General features: G+C 23.6%; 2 protein-coding genes across 4 annotated transcripts; both read right to left on the bottom strand.

Moving 5' to 3' along the window:
• Nucleotides 1-103: 103 nt before the first annotated feature.
• Nucleotides 104-5,949, bottom strand: LOC141535956 (zinc finger TRAF-type-containing protein 1 homolog). Of its 2 annotated transcripts, none has more exons than XM_074256143.1 (7): nucleotides 5,848-5,949; nucleotides 4,928-5,253; nucleotides 2,447-2,685; nucleotides 1,649-1,860; nucleotides 1,354-1,514; nucleotides 1,074-1,276; nucleotides 104-391 (listed from the first exon to the last, which is right to left on the bottom strand). In XM_074256143.1, exons 2-7 carry the CDS (start codon nucleotides 5,150-5,152, stop codon nucleotides 364-366), a joined length of 1,068 nt encoding a protein of 355 aa, XP_074112244.1. In that variant the 5' UTR covers nucleotides 5,153-5,253; nucleotides 5,848-5,949; the 3' UTR covers nucleotides 104-363. The 2 variants fall into 2 exon arrangements, with proteins under 2 accessions (XP_074112244.1, XP_074112243.1); XM_074256142.1 differs by having other exon boundaries at nucleotides 5,782-5,935.
• A 1,006-nt stretch (nucleotides 5,950-6,955) lies between these two features.
• LOC141535954 (uncharacterized) lies at nucleotides 6,956-12,301 on the bottom strand. 2 transcript variants are annotated; one of them, XM_074256139.1, is made up of 8 exons: nucleotides 11,700-11,872; nucleotides 9,724-9,861; nucleotides 9,389-9,611; nucleotides 9,011-9,147; nucleotides 8,554-8,775; nucleotides 8,304-8,483; nucleotides 8,095-8,223; nucleotides 6,956-7,658 (listed from the first exon to the last, which is right to left on the bottom strand). In XM_074256139.1, the coding sequence occupies exons 1-8, from the start codon at nucleotides 11,736-11,738 to the stop codon at nucleotides 7,383-7,385; spliced, it is 1,344 nt and encodes a 447-aa protein (XP_074112240.1). In that variant the 5' UTR covers nucleotides 11,739-11,872; the 3' UTR covers nucleotides 6,956-7,382. The 2 variants fall into 2 exon arrangements, with proteins under 2 accessions (XP_074112240.1, XP_074112241.1); XM_074256140.1 differs by lacking the exons at nucleotides 9,389-9,611; nucleotides 9,724-9,861 and adding an exon at nucleotides 11,944-12,301 and having other exon boundaries at nucleotides 11,700-11,878.
• Between the last annotated feature and the right edge of the window lie 1,068 nt (nucleotides 12,302-13,369).

The following is a 13,369-nucleotide window of genomic DNA, read 5'->3' as shown; positions in this document are numbered from 1 at the left end:
TTTACAAGAAAAATTAAAAAAAAAAGTTAATAATAATATATGTTAATTTATTAACAAGTATTAATAGTAATTAATAATTAATAGTAATGATTGTTGATTAAACTATATTCTTATTTTTCAGTCTACTTGAAAAAATAAAGATTTAATGATTATATTTAAATATATAAATGAATATTACTCACATGTATTTTAAAAATCAAAGAAAATGAAAAACTAAAACGGATTAATAATTTAATTATGTTAATTGCAAATATAACCGAGGAGCGTGAAAATCTATAAAGATTTAATGGTAAATATATATTTATATAAATATATTTAGAAATTTTCTCTCGGCAGGATGAAGATTGCAATTTTTAACAGCAACTACTTCGACGCGAGGAACATAATGAGCCTGTAATTAATAAAATAATTGTGTTAGTTTTTTTTATTATGAATTTACACGGAAAAAAAATAAATTATAATAAATATTATTTAATAATAATAATAATAATAAATATTTAATTAATTTCAATTTTAACGTTAATTATTTTGCACGTGAAAATTAAAGTATGAAATGTTAAAATTCTTAAGAAAGGTTGCTAAATTTTTTAAATACATTTTTTTTTTAATTATTGTAACAATTAAATAAAATAATTATTTAGAGGAAAAAAAATGTATCTTGTGAACTATTGACATTTTTAATGATATAAATTCATCCCGATGTTACACTCGTCGAGACCTTTCATTTGAATACCCACATCAATTTTTCATATATTTATATATATTATATATGTGAAATATATGAAAAATACATGTGGGTACTCAAATGAAAGCTCTTGAAGAGTGTAACATCGGGATGAGTTTATATCGTAAAAATCATCATTATTTAACAAAATGCAACAGTAATTCCTTAATTCTTAACATTTTCAATGATATTAAATTATAAATCTACTTTTTGTAATTTTTTTTTAAATTAAACTCAGTAATATTTAATGCTATGCTGATTATATTTAATAACTTAGTTTTTTCCGTGTATATATAAAAAAAAAATTAAGTTTAATTAAGATATATTTAAATTTAACATGATTAATTACCGGAAACTTATTGCTTTAGCCGCTAAAAGTCTGTTGCATTCAGCGGTGTCTGGTAATGGTAGCGGTAAATACGGACTCTCATTATCTTGCTCTGTAAAATCGAATCTATGAATGCGAGGCTGTACTTTCATGTCACCAAAGGGTCCTTTTAAGATTAAATAGTGGAGCGCCAAGGGATATGTTGTCTTGGTTTTTAAAATCAGCTGTAAAAAAAAAATTAATTAAAAAATTGGGAATATAAATTTAAAATTAAATAATAATTAATTAATTAAGTACGCACTTGATAAGTCATATCACGCTCGGAACTCTGTGTGGGATCTCTCTGGCTATTATTAATTCTAGCTTTTACAACCCATTGATGATTGAACGCAGAGAAGCGTGATGTTTCATAGAATAATTTGTGTACAAACTCGTCGGTGCGATATGGCTTCATTTGCAAGTCTAAACAGATAAATAAATAGTTTAGATTGTTGTTATTATTTTTATTAATATTTATGATAATGGAACATGCATTATTTATGAATGGAGTAATGGAGTTATTTTATAGTAAAAGGAGCAAAAATTCTATAGCAAACCGTTGAATGTGATTTTTTCGTAAGACAGAAGATCGAAAATATTGTCGTAGTGCTTGCGCTCTTCCAGAGTACGCGCGTCAATATCACGAAGGGCTTCCATTACATCAGCACCCGTGCGATGAGGGTGGACGCACTGTGACTCGTGCTCAGCACGCTCATGATTTGGACCTCGCCATGGGCAGCCGATTCGGCTGTACTTGCAGCTGGATATTCTAATCAAATTTTTTATTTTATTAATATGAATTTAATTTTTAAATAAAATTTATTTTATTAGAAATTTAATAAGAAAAATTAAATTTTTTTTTTCTTTTTAAAAACGAAAAAAAAAATTTAACAAATGCAATTTTTAAAAAATTAATATTTATAATAAATTTGACTTTTAATTTTTTTTAAATAATTTAATAAATTAAATTTAATATATGGACATTTTTAAAGATAAAAGCTCATTTCGATGTTACACTCATCAAGACCTTTCATTTGAGTACCCACATCAATTTTTCATATATTTTATATATTTATATATATTATATATATGTATATATGAAAAATATATCAAAAATGCATGTGGGTACTCAAATGAAAGCTCTTGAAGAGTGTAACATCGGGATGAGCTTATATCTTTAAAAAGTAGAGTACAATTTAACAAAATTCATTATTTAATTACATTTTGTAAATTATTAATTTTCCAAATAATTTTTTTACCTCATTAATAACTAAATAAAATAAAATAAATAATTTAATAAATTACAACAATTGATTTTAATACAAAAAAAAAAAAAAAAAAAAAAAAAAAATTACCTTTCTTCACACATAGCATCTTCATGTCGTTCCAGCGAATTTCTAGGGAACTCCTTAGCGCAAAACTGGCATTCTGCGGGAAGTTCAGAAACAGCCTTCTCAACGGCCAAGTTCCTGGAGGCAGAAGTTTTGCTAATCTCAATTCTGCAGTTAGGACAAGTAGCCAGCTCGTCTCTTAGTCTCGCGTCAGCGAGGACGTGAGTAAAGCATCCAGCACACATCAAGTGTCCATTGGTACACTGTGAACATTACCATACACAAAAAAACAAACAGTATTATTATAAACAAAGCAATTCCTTAAAGCAGAACCTCGAATAATCCTCAACGACCAAAGACGCAAACAATTAAAAAATAAATCAGCTGTCTTTTAATCATTGACAATTATTCAAAATAATTATTTTAACCATTAATTGTTTCAACTATTAATTAACAGTATTTTATTTGTAAACTTAATTACTAAGCTCGCGTAACAATAATTATTAATTAGCCAAGCTAAATTATACTCTTTACCATTATTCGGTGTATATATTATTTTTATACAAATCTGAAACACAAAATCGTATGGGGACTATTAATAATAAAATACACTATTAACAATCATAATTATAATCATAAATATAAAAAAATATATCAATTTCTACTTCACCATTTTTTTTTTTTTTTTTTTTTTTTTAATATAATTATCTAATAATTTATGACAATAAATATGTCAATAAGGATTGGTACGTCAGGATAATATCCAGGACATTAATTAAAAAAATCCATTTTATTTATAAATTTAATTTCTATTTATTTTTAATTTTATACAAATATATAATAACCAAATAATTATGATTATTTTTTATTTTAAATATTCTCTCACTCTCACACTAAAGACACTAAAAAAAAATAATAAACATTTCTTTAATTTTTTTTTTATCTTCATAAAACATCTTGATTAATTTATTATATTTATATTTACTTATTTATGTCTTTATTATTAAGCCAAATGAAAATGAATAATAAATAATAAACATTACTGATCACACACAATATTCTTCATAGTATAATAAAATAAAATAAAAAAAAAATTATGTATCTTGATAACAATCGTCTTCATAAATAAATTATTTTAAATAATCTTCACAACAAATCTTCATTAATTATTCATTATATACTTCCATATTTTTATTATTAATGTGTACGCAGTACAAAATTATTTTACTGAAATTAGTGCTTTTTTTTTACACTAATTTTTATTAAAATTTAATCAAAAATACACCCATAGATTTTTACCTGAATTTAAATATAATTTTTCTGATAGAAAAAATTGTTAGTAAATTAAATAAAAAAAAAAAAAAAAAGAAACTTGTGAATAATTAGTCACACGAATGTACGACGCAATTTCATCATTGAAAAGTGTCGTGCTAGCAAAAAAATTATCGTGACACTCAAGTTAGCAGGCGGATAAAAATTCTTAATTTTTTTTTTTTTTTTTTTAAATTAAATTACAACTAAAATATTTCTAAAAAATTGCACAAGTGAAAAATTTTTTTTAAATTGTTTAATTGAAATTTCTTCAATAAAAAATTTTTTAATTTCAGCTAACTTCATTTTTATAAAATTATCATAATAATAAAGTTAGCCGACGTTTTTAACTTTGTGATTTTCTTAAGAAATAAATTATTGCAAAAAAAAAATAAGAACAAAAAATTGAAAAAGGAAAAAATGCAATTTTCCAAAAATAATTTTTCGGAGCAAATTTATTTATTAAAAAATTATAATAGTGACAGCTAACTTTAATGTCATTCAAAATGTTTATAATTTATTTTATTGAAAAATAATTTTTAGTAAATTAAAAAAAAAATTTTCATATGTAGAAAATTTTAAAAATGATCCGAGCAATTTTTTAAAAATATTTTCTGTTCTAATTTAATTAATTAAAAAAAATCAAAAATTCTGGTCGGCTAATTTTAGTATGACAAAACTATGAAAATTAATTTCGCAGATATTTAATAATTTTTAGATTTTTTTTAACAAATAAATTATAGCAAAAAAAATTGACACATAGAAATCAAAAAAAAAAAAAAAAAATAAAAATGCTAAATTTAATGTCATAAAATTTTAAGGTTAGTTTTTTCAACAAATAAATTATTTAAAAATTAAAACGTCAAACTGAAGTTAGCTGACAGCTGTCATTTAATTTTTAATAATTTTCACCACAAATAAATCACAAAAAAGAAGTTTTAAAAATTTCCACTGACAAATTTTTTTAATTTTCACAAGTGAAATTTTTTTCTCAACAATTTAATAATTAAAAAATTTTTTAATGTCTGTTAACTTCAGTGTAATAATAATTTTAAAATAGACCTGTCAAAAAAATTAAAAATGTCCGCTAAACTCAACAATTAAAAATAGTCATTACAATAAACATTATCACGACATTTAAAATTAATGAATAAATAAAAAATATGGTGAAGTGAATAAAAAGAAAAAGATTACCTGGTAAACGGCAGATCTCGGAAGATCAAGACAAACAGCGCAGCAAAGAATTCCACCCAGGCGATGTTCCAATTTTTGTTCGCTCTTCCCGTCATGTTTAATAAGCAATTTACGCCTCTTTTGATCTGGCTCTATAAAATCCTCGTTAGCTTTATCAATTTCCTCGCGAATAGTTGGCTCAGAGACACTGCTCGACGACGATGCTTCACCACTCGGGTCAGCCATCTTGCTTGTTTTGATTTTTCCTAATTGTGAATAAAACTGCACGACTGGGACTGAGACAAAAAGATTTGTGAGAGCTCAAGCTTCACCCAGCGCCCGGACAACTAAAAATTACAAATAATATGAATTTATTTATATATATATATATATATATATATATATCTATAATATATATATATATATATATATATATATATATATATATATATATATATATATATATAAAAAAAATATAAACGGGTAAGTGAGAAAGAAAGACAAAAAAAGGCAAATGTTAAGTGTTTTTACGCGCACGCGTGTTCATTTTTTTTTTTGACATTTTCTGTTCATTGTTTTCTTTTTTGTTTTTTTTTTTTTTTTTTATTTTATTCTATTTACTGTCTATTGATTTTTTTTTACAAATATTATTACAATTACACTTTTATAAATCAATTTATTTATTTATTTATTTAACAGCTGATCGAGTAATTTTTAAAACAAAAAAAAATAACAAACATACAAATGACGTTTAATATTTAACTACGCAATTGATAATTATGCTGTTGAAACTTTCAACGTGACGTCAATGATGACACGGATTTATTTACTTTTGTTAATATCAATAATAATAACAACAATAACCGAAAGTATACCTTACTAAATTATATAGTGACAGGTATCGATTAATTAAATTTAATTGTTTAATGAAAATGACATACGGTTGGCAATTGAAAGGTGTTAATAATTCACTGGATTGTTTAGAACACAACAAAGAGCTCGAGAACTCGTGTGTACTGTCTAGGGTACTGATCATGACCTCCCCACTGCTATACATCTGCAGTTATCCCCTCTTTTTAGGTATGGATTATTATTATTTATATATTATATATTTCATATATATACTGTTGTTATTTGTTACATATTATTATTGTTATTATTTGTGCTAGTATGTGTAGTTTAACTACATAATTAAAGACAATTTTACTTTATTTGGTTGCAACCTTTCTCTTCAGCTATTCAACTGTAAAATTATTTTTTAAAAATTTTTTTATATTAACTAGAGATGTAACAAATATTTATTATTATTATTATTATTATTATTATTATTATTATTATTATTAAGAGAACAAGAAAAATTATGTTTCAAGGATAGTCGTATGATAAAATCGGTTTTCTTAGTCAAATTTATTGTCATTACAAAGGTCTGAAGAAATTACCTTGTATCTTGTAAAATATTGACATTTTTAATGATATAAGCTCATCCAGATGTTACACTCATCAAGACCTTCCATTTGAGTACCCACATCAATTTTTCATATATTTTATATATTTATATATATATGTATATATGAAAAATATATGAAAATGCATGTGGGTACTCAAATGAAAGCTCTTGATGAGTGTAACATCAGAATGAGCTTATATCTTTAGAAATATCAATATTTAAGAAACTACAGAGTAATTTAACAAAAGTCATTATTTAATAGTGCAAAATTTTTATTTTTTGTAATTTTACTATTATTATTTTTAAAAAATCATTTACATTGAATTTCAAAATTTTTTTTCTTCTAAAATGTCTCGACACTAAAATTAAAAAAAAAAAAAAATCTGAAAATTTATAAATAATTCATATTCACAAATTTTTTTCTGAAAAAAAATTTACTTAATAGGGTAAAAGACCCCATTAGTCACAGGGATTAAAGGTGCCACTAATAGGGCCATTTTACCCCATAAAAAAAATGAACTTTCATTAAATTCTCCAAATTACAAATTGTATAAAAATAAAATATTTATTAAAACTTAAATTAATATGCAATAAACTTGGAATTGAGGATTAAAATAATAAGAAATAATTATTGACCTTTTATTTAACGAAATTAATAAATTTCCAATTTAAGTACTCAATTAATTAATAAATAAATTAACCAAATAACTTATTTATTCAGCAATTACGCAAACATTTAATTATTCACAAACACAATTCGCATTTATAAGATTAATTAACTGACACTTGTTCGTGGGTTGGATTTTTTTAGACATTATATATTAATATAAAGTATCTGAATTAAATCAATATATACAAATACACAATAATACTCATTTTTCGTATTTTTCTATAATACAGCTCTTTTTATAATTATTAATTATCATAATTATAATTATAATCATTTATCTCTAACTCTTATCGATAATTTTTTATTTACGCTCATTAAATAATTATCACTTTTGATACTTATTTGTAATTGCAATTGCATTAATGCGGTATTAGTCCATCAGCTATCGTTTGCCCATTATTATTATTATTATTATTATTATTATTATTATTATTATTATTATTATTATTATTATTATTATTATTATTATTATTATTATTATTATTATCAGTAGCATTGACATTCAGTTGCTTAATATCGGTGCTGGAATTCAATATCCGCATTTGGTTCGTTGAATTTTTTAGATTTTTGTACGAGTCTTCCAACTGTTCAATGCGACTCATCAAACTTGCATCTACGCTTCGGACGTTATTGACCTAAAAATAGAATTTTTTATTGATTAGTCAGTTTGATTATTGTCTATTAATTATTTAATTTTATCGATATTCAAATTGAGAAAATTATTTACGTAAAAAAATAATCAAAATTTTTATTACAATTAAATTGACAGGCATTAACATTTTTTTTTATGATTTTAGAGTAATTAAAATATTTTGAAAAAAATTTAATAAAGAAATTTTATAATTTAAATTTCTTAAGAATATTTATGTCGATAAAAACATTTCAAAATATTTTCTAAACATTATTGAGACTTTTTAGAAAGTTTCAAGCATATCAAATTAATTTCAAAATCATTTTAAAAATATTTAAATTAGTTTTATATTTACTGACCTTTTTTTTATTTAAAAAAAAAAATAATAATAATAATAATAATAATAAAATAAAAAATTTTTAAGTAAAAAAAAAATTTACCTCATCAGTTAATTTTTTAACAGAATTAACGATAGTTGTTTGTTCATTAACTTTAGCACACTCTGCTTCTAAAGACTTTACTTGCATACTTGCATTTAGTGTTGTGTCTTGCAACGAAACTAACAATTTCTATAAATAAATAAAATAAAATAAATCAATTAATAAATTTATTAGAACCATCATTAAATAGTCAATAAATAAATAATTACATGATCTTTCTGCTGATCGTCGGAAAGCGATTGATAACCATGTGTGAGCGTGTCATTAATCGACGACAAATTATTTCTTAACTCAGATATCGTGTTACTCAACTCTTCAGTTTTAACTTTAGACTCGTTTGTTGGCATTGTTAATTTCTGAGTTACTTTTGTTAATTCATCTAGAGCCGTCTGAAAAAAAAAAAAATAATAATAATAATTAAATCAAGAGCTATTACTTATTAAAATATAAATAAAGTACCTTTATATTAGTGATATTCTGTTGAAGATCGTGTTGTGCATCTTGCAATTTAGTTTCAGTCTCTTTTAAAGCGTCAACAGTGACTCTTAAATCCCGAATTTTACTTCCAAAAGTCGCGACACTTGAACTTATGGACTTCACTTGAGTCGGTATGTTTGTTAATTCTGGTGCATCGTGGAGAAGCTCTTGTACTTGATGGAGTCCTTTTTGTATGCTTGTCAGCTTTAATTGAGTAATTAAAATTTTTTATTATTTTTTTTTTATTTAAATATTTTAATAAATATTTTTGTATTTTAGATTAGACTAAAAAAATTATTTCTAATCATGAATCTTAAAAAGCATACTCTACTCGAGAAGAAAGATAAAATTTTCAAAATAATAATAATAATAATAATAATAATAATAATAATAATAATAATAATAATAATAATAATAATAATAATAAAATAAAAATTACCTGAATTGTAAAATTATTAATTTGAGCTTTAACATCAGTTAATTGTGTAAATAACAAAGTTTGATTATTTTGCAAATCTTTAGACAACGAATGGCATTTTTGTAATGCATCTGGTACACCTTCACTACCGGCAATAGCTGCAACAAAAATAAAACACTGAAATCAATAAACAACTCCGTTAAAAATAACAATCTACCTTAAAAAAAAAAAAAAAAAAAAAAATCTATCAGATAGACAATAACATAATAAAATCAAATAAAAAAAATCCGTAAATAAATAATTCACTGATCTCCGTCATAAAACAAAAGCCGCTGATTATAATAAATATATTAATCATTAATGATAGATCTCTTGAATCCGATCCCACGTGACCGATACCTTGGTCGACTTCCGTTCTGAGTGACGTGAGTTGCTGACGGACATCGATAAACAGCCAAATGAGACTGGCCGTCGCCAGCAACGAAGCGCATCCGAAGAACGCGCTGCAGGCCTTCAGAAGGCCTGGACAAGACCGATTTCTTCGTGCAGCTGTCTTGCGATTCCCTCTTACCGATACGTTCCAGTATTCCGATCTGTCGTCGCTGCTGTCTGTCAGCAATTCCTAAAAAAAATAACAATAATAAACAAACCAGTTCCTTAATATTTGACATTTGCCATTAAATTGTTTCGTAACAAATCAAGGCAACAATTATTACCCAATATAAAATATTCACCTGAGAGCTGCGTTTTCCTGATACTCGTCGTGATATAACATGTGACGGAGCCAGTGCGTCGAGTTCCTTGCGTTTTTTCATTTTTTTAGTCGGTGGGCGCAATGGTACCGTTACAGCTACTGAATCCATTTTATAAAACTATTTTTTTTTTTTTTTAAATTAATAACTCCTCGGACAAATAATAATATTATTTCAAATTTACATTATTTCTTTCACAAATCACCCACAGAAAATTTATTTTTTTTTCTACTATTTTTGATTAGTCATCGGCTTTTTACAACAATTTTTTATCACATTTAAACACCAATTAGCAATCGTAAATTATAATAAATAAAAAAAAAAAAAAAAAAAAAAGCACTTATCAAAAAGCCAACCGCAAACCAAACTTGTGTTATTTTTATTTATAATTATTCTCTTATCACTTTTTATCTACGTCTATCTCACAGCCAGTAACTATTTTTTTTTTCTCAACTAAAAATAATTCTTTATGTACACAAATGGTGTTACAATTGTAAAATATTAAATAGCTTTACAAATAAACTCTACTAGCTTTTAAAAACTTTCTTTAAAAAAAAAATTATTTTACTTCTAAAAACTAAAATTTGCTCATTTATTCATTGAAAAAAAAAAAAAATAAAAAAATAAAAAAACTTTCCAAGGCTTTTGGTGATATCCCAGCGACCCTGCTTAGATAAGATATGACAAACTTTAAAAATACCTATGTACAAATTAATTAACAGAAAGTTTGTGGAATTAAAGTAAACAGATTATTTGAAATTATCAAACGCTGAGGTACTATCGATCCACTCACAACTTATTCTTAAATTCATATTTATGTTAATTAATTATTTAGATTTATTTTAAATGTTAATGACAAGTAATTATTGATAATTTATTTTGATTAGCTTTTTGATGCGGATTTATGTGTGAATTATCTTAAATTATTGATAAAGTAAAATAATGGAGGAAATGTACCGCCTCCGCGCAATTCACAAACGATACTGATACTGGGTGGCGCGCGACGTTACATTAGATTGCACATGAGTTGAAGTTTGATATTGACTTGACTAAAAGGTGTGCGAAGGTGGTAACACTCTTGACATAATGCAATATAAATACATATACAGATATACGGTTGGATAATACCGCTGTTTAAAGAGATAAAGGACACATTAACTCGTTCTTCAATTTAACTTTGAACGTATCAGTGATATTTTTTTAGAATATTTTTTATTTAAGCTATATATATATATATATATATATATATATATATATATATATATATATATATATATATATATATATATATTTATTTATAGATATTGATTAATGGATATGATAGTTTTTACTTCTACCGTTTTTTGCAATTAATTAATTGAAGTTATATGTAAATACGTTTTTTAAGATTAATACAATTCTAAGTGATAGTTAATTTTGTGACAAAAATTGCAATAAAATACTTAAAAAAAATTGCACATGTAATTTTTAAAATTTTCTACATGTATGACATTAAAATTAGCAGCCACGACCATTTTTTTATTTTTTTTTTTAACAAATAAATTTATTCCAAAAAATTATTTAAAAAAAATTGCATTTTTAATTTTTTAAAATTTTTACAATTTTTTTTTTTTTTCATAATTTCTGTTAAAAAAATTTTTAAATTCATTAAAAATCTGCTAAATTAATTTACATTCCACGTCAGATTTTTTATTTTATTTTTTAACAAAAATATTTGTTCTAAAAAATTATTTAAAAAAAATTGCATTTTGATTTTTTTTTTAATTTCTACATGTCAATTTTTTTTGCCATAATTTATTACAAAAATTCTTAAAATAATAAAATATCCAATAAATTAATTTTCCTATTTATTATTAATAGTTTTTCAATAAAAAAAAATTTTTAAATGTCAGTTGATTTAATTTTTCCCATTTGTGATATTTTAATTATAAAAAAAAATATATATATAAAATACTAACCAGAACGTATTGATAAATCCATCCGTCCAATTTCTCCATAAAGAATAGCTGCCACCCAGGACAATGCAATCAACCAAAAAGTAATTAAAATAGCTGCTAGCCATAGCGCAATTACCCTCGATTTACTTCTATTACACGAACACTGATTTTTATAATTTTTCGTTCTCACTCTTGGTCTCCTGAAATAAAAATGAAAAATAAGTTTTTTGCTAGTAAAATAAATGAAACTGAGACTAATATTTACCTTTTGACATTTCTTTTGACAGGTTTGATAAACAAGCTGTCAGAGGAGCTGTCAGAATCAGAAGGACGATCCAGAAGTTTAATCGTCTCTTTTATATTTTTACTTCCCATAGTTTATTTCCATTTTAGGTAATTAATTTATTTTATTTAATTTTATAAAGCTAAATACTTAGATAAATATTTACTTGAGAGAAATAAAGAATAACCTCACAGTTGCCATTTGGATTTATTTTATTGATTTAACTAATATTTAACAGCTGTTTTTTTTTATTAAATATACTTAAAAAATGCAGCACTTTTATTTAATTAAATTATTTAATTATATATCTTGTTTTATGATTTGCAATTGTAAAAAATAATTGCTCTGTTGTCATACACACGTTTTTCTCAATAGTTCATATTTAATTCACTTGGTGGCGCTGTGTGTTTATTTTAAAAATTAGTTTCGTTTTTTCCCGCGTGCGTTTTGAGCTTTGCGCGCTTTTTAGAGTTTAAATAAATTTTTTTTTTTTAACTATTAACATTTTTTTTTATTCAAGACAACTATTGACAGCTGTTAATTACTTTATGTAATAAAAAATGAATGTAAATAAATAATAATAAGAAGTTTAGTGCATAAAATAATTTTAATAATATTAAATGCAATCAATGATCAAAAATTATTGAAAGCTCACGTAATTTGTCTAAAAATAAACCTCCATTTTACTAATACCGTAATCAAGGTGCCATATGTGTATACCAACTGTCAATATGTATTTACATAATGTATATGTAAATGTATATATTATGAATATGAGTTATTTATAAAGTGGGTCGTATAAGCTGTAATATAACATCGGATTATATTGCAATAAAAAGGTATTAAATAAATATGACAGATAAATTACAAAGACCTGTCATTATTTTTAGAAATTACTGGAATAGGAATTAAAAAAGAAATTATTGGTAAGTTATTTACTCGATGTTATTTTTAAAATTATTTTTCAGCTACTACTTGTTGAAAAAAAAAAATATAAAATTTATCATGATAATAATATCAGCTGTTTAGAAATTTTTTTATGACACAAAAATTATTATAATACTGAAGTATGAAAATTAAGTTAGCCGACATTTAAAAAATTTAATAATTTATTTTATTAAAAAATTATTTGAAAAAAAAATTTCACATGTAGAAAATTTTAAAAATGACACATGCAATTTTCTAAAAAAATTTTTTTGTTATAATTTAACTATTAAAAAAAATTAAAAACGTCAGTTAACTTTAGTATTATCTTCATGATTTCTAAATGTCAAATTTGTTTGGTCAAAAAACTTTTTCTAATTATCAATTTTATTTAATTTTTACATTTTTTTTTTTTTTTTTTTTTTTTTATTAATTAAATTAGAACAAAAAAATATTTTTCAAAAATTGCATGTGTAATTTTTAA

The sequence above is a fragment of the Cotesia typhae genome, unplaced genomic scaffold (genome assembly GCF_013202065.1).
Source record: "Cotesia typhae breed Kobodo isofemale line unplaced genomic scaffold, CoteBio_Ctyphae scaffold_152, whole genome shotgun sequence".
NCBI lineage: Eukaryota > Metazoa > Arthropoda > Insecta > Hymenoptera > Braconidae > Cotesia > Cotesia typhae.
The sequence above is the reverse complement of the archived record's forward strand: the minus strand, read 5'-3'. Positions and strand labels throughout refer to the sequence as shown.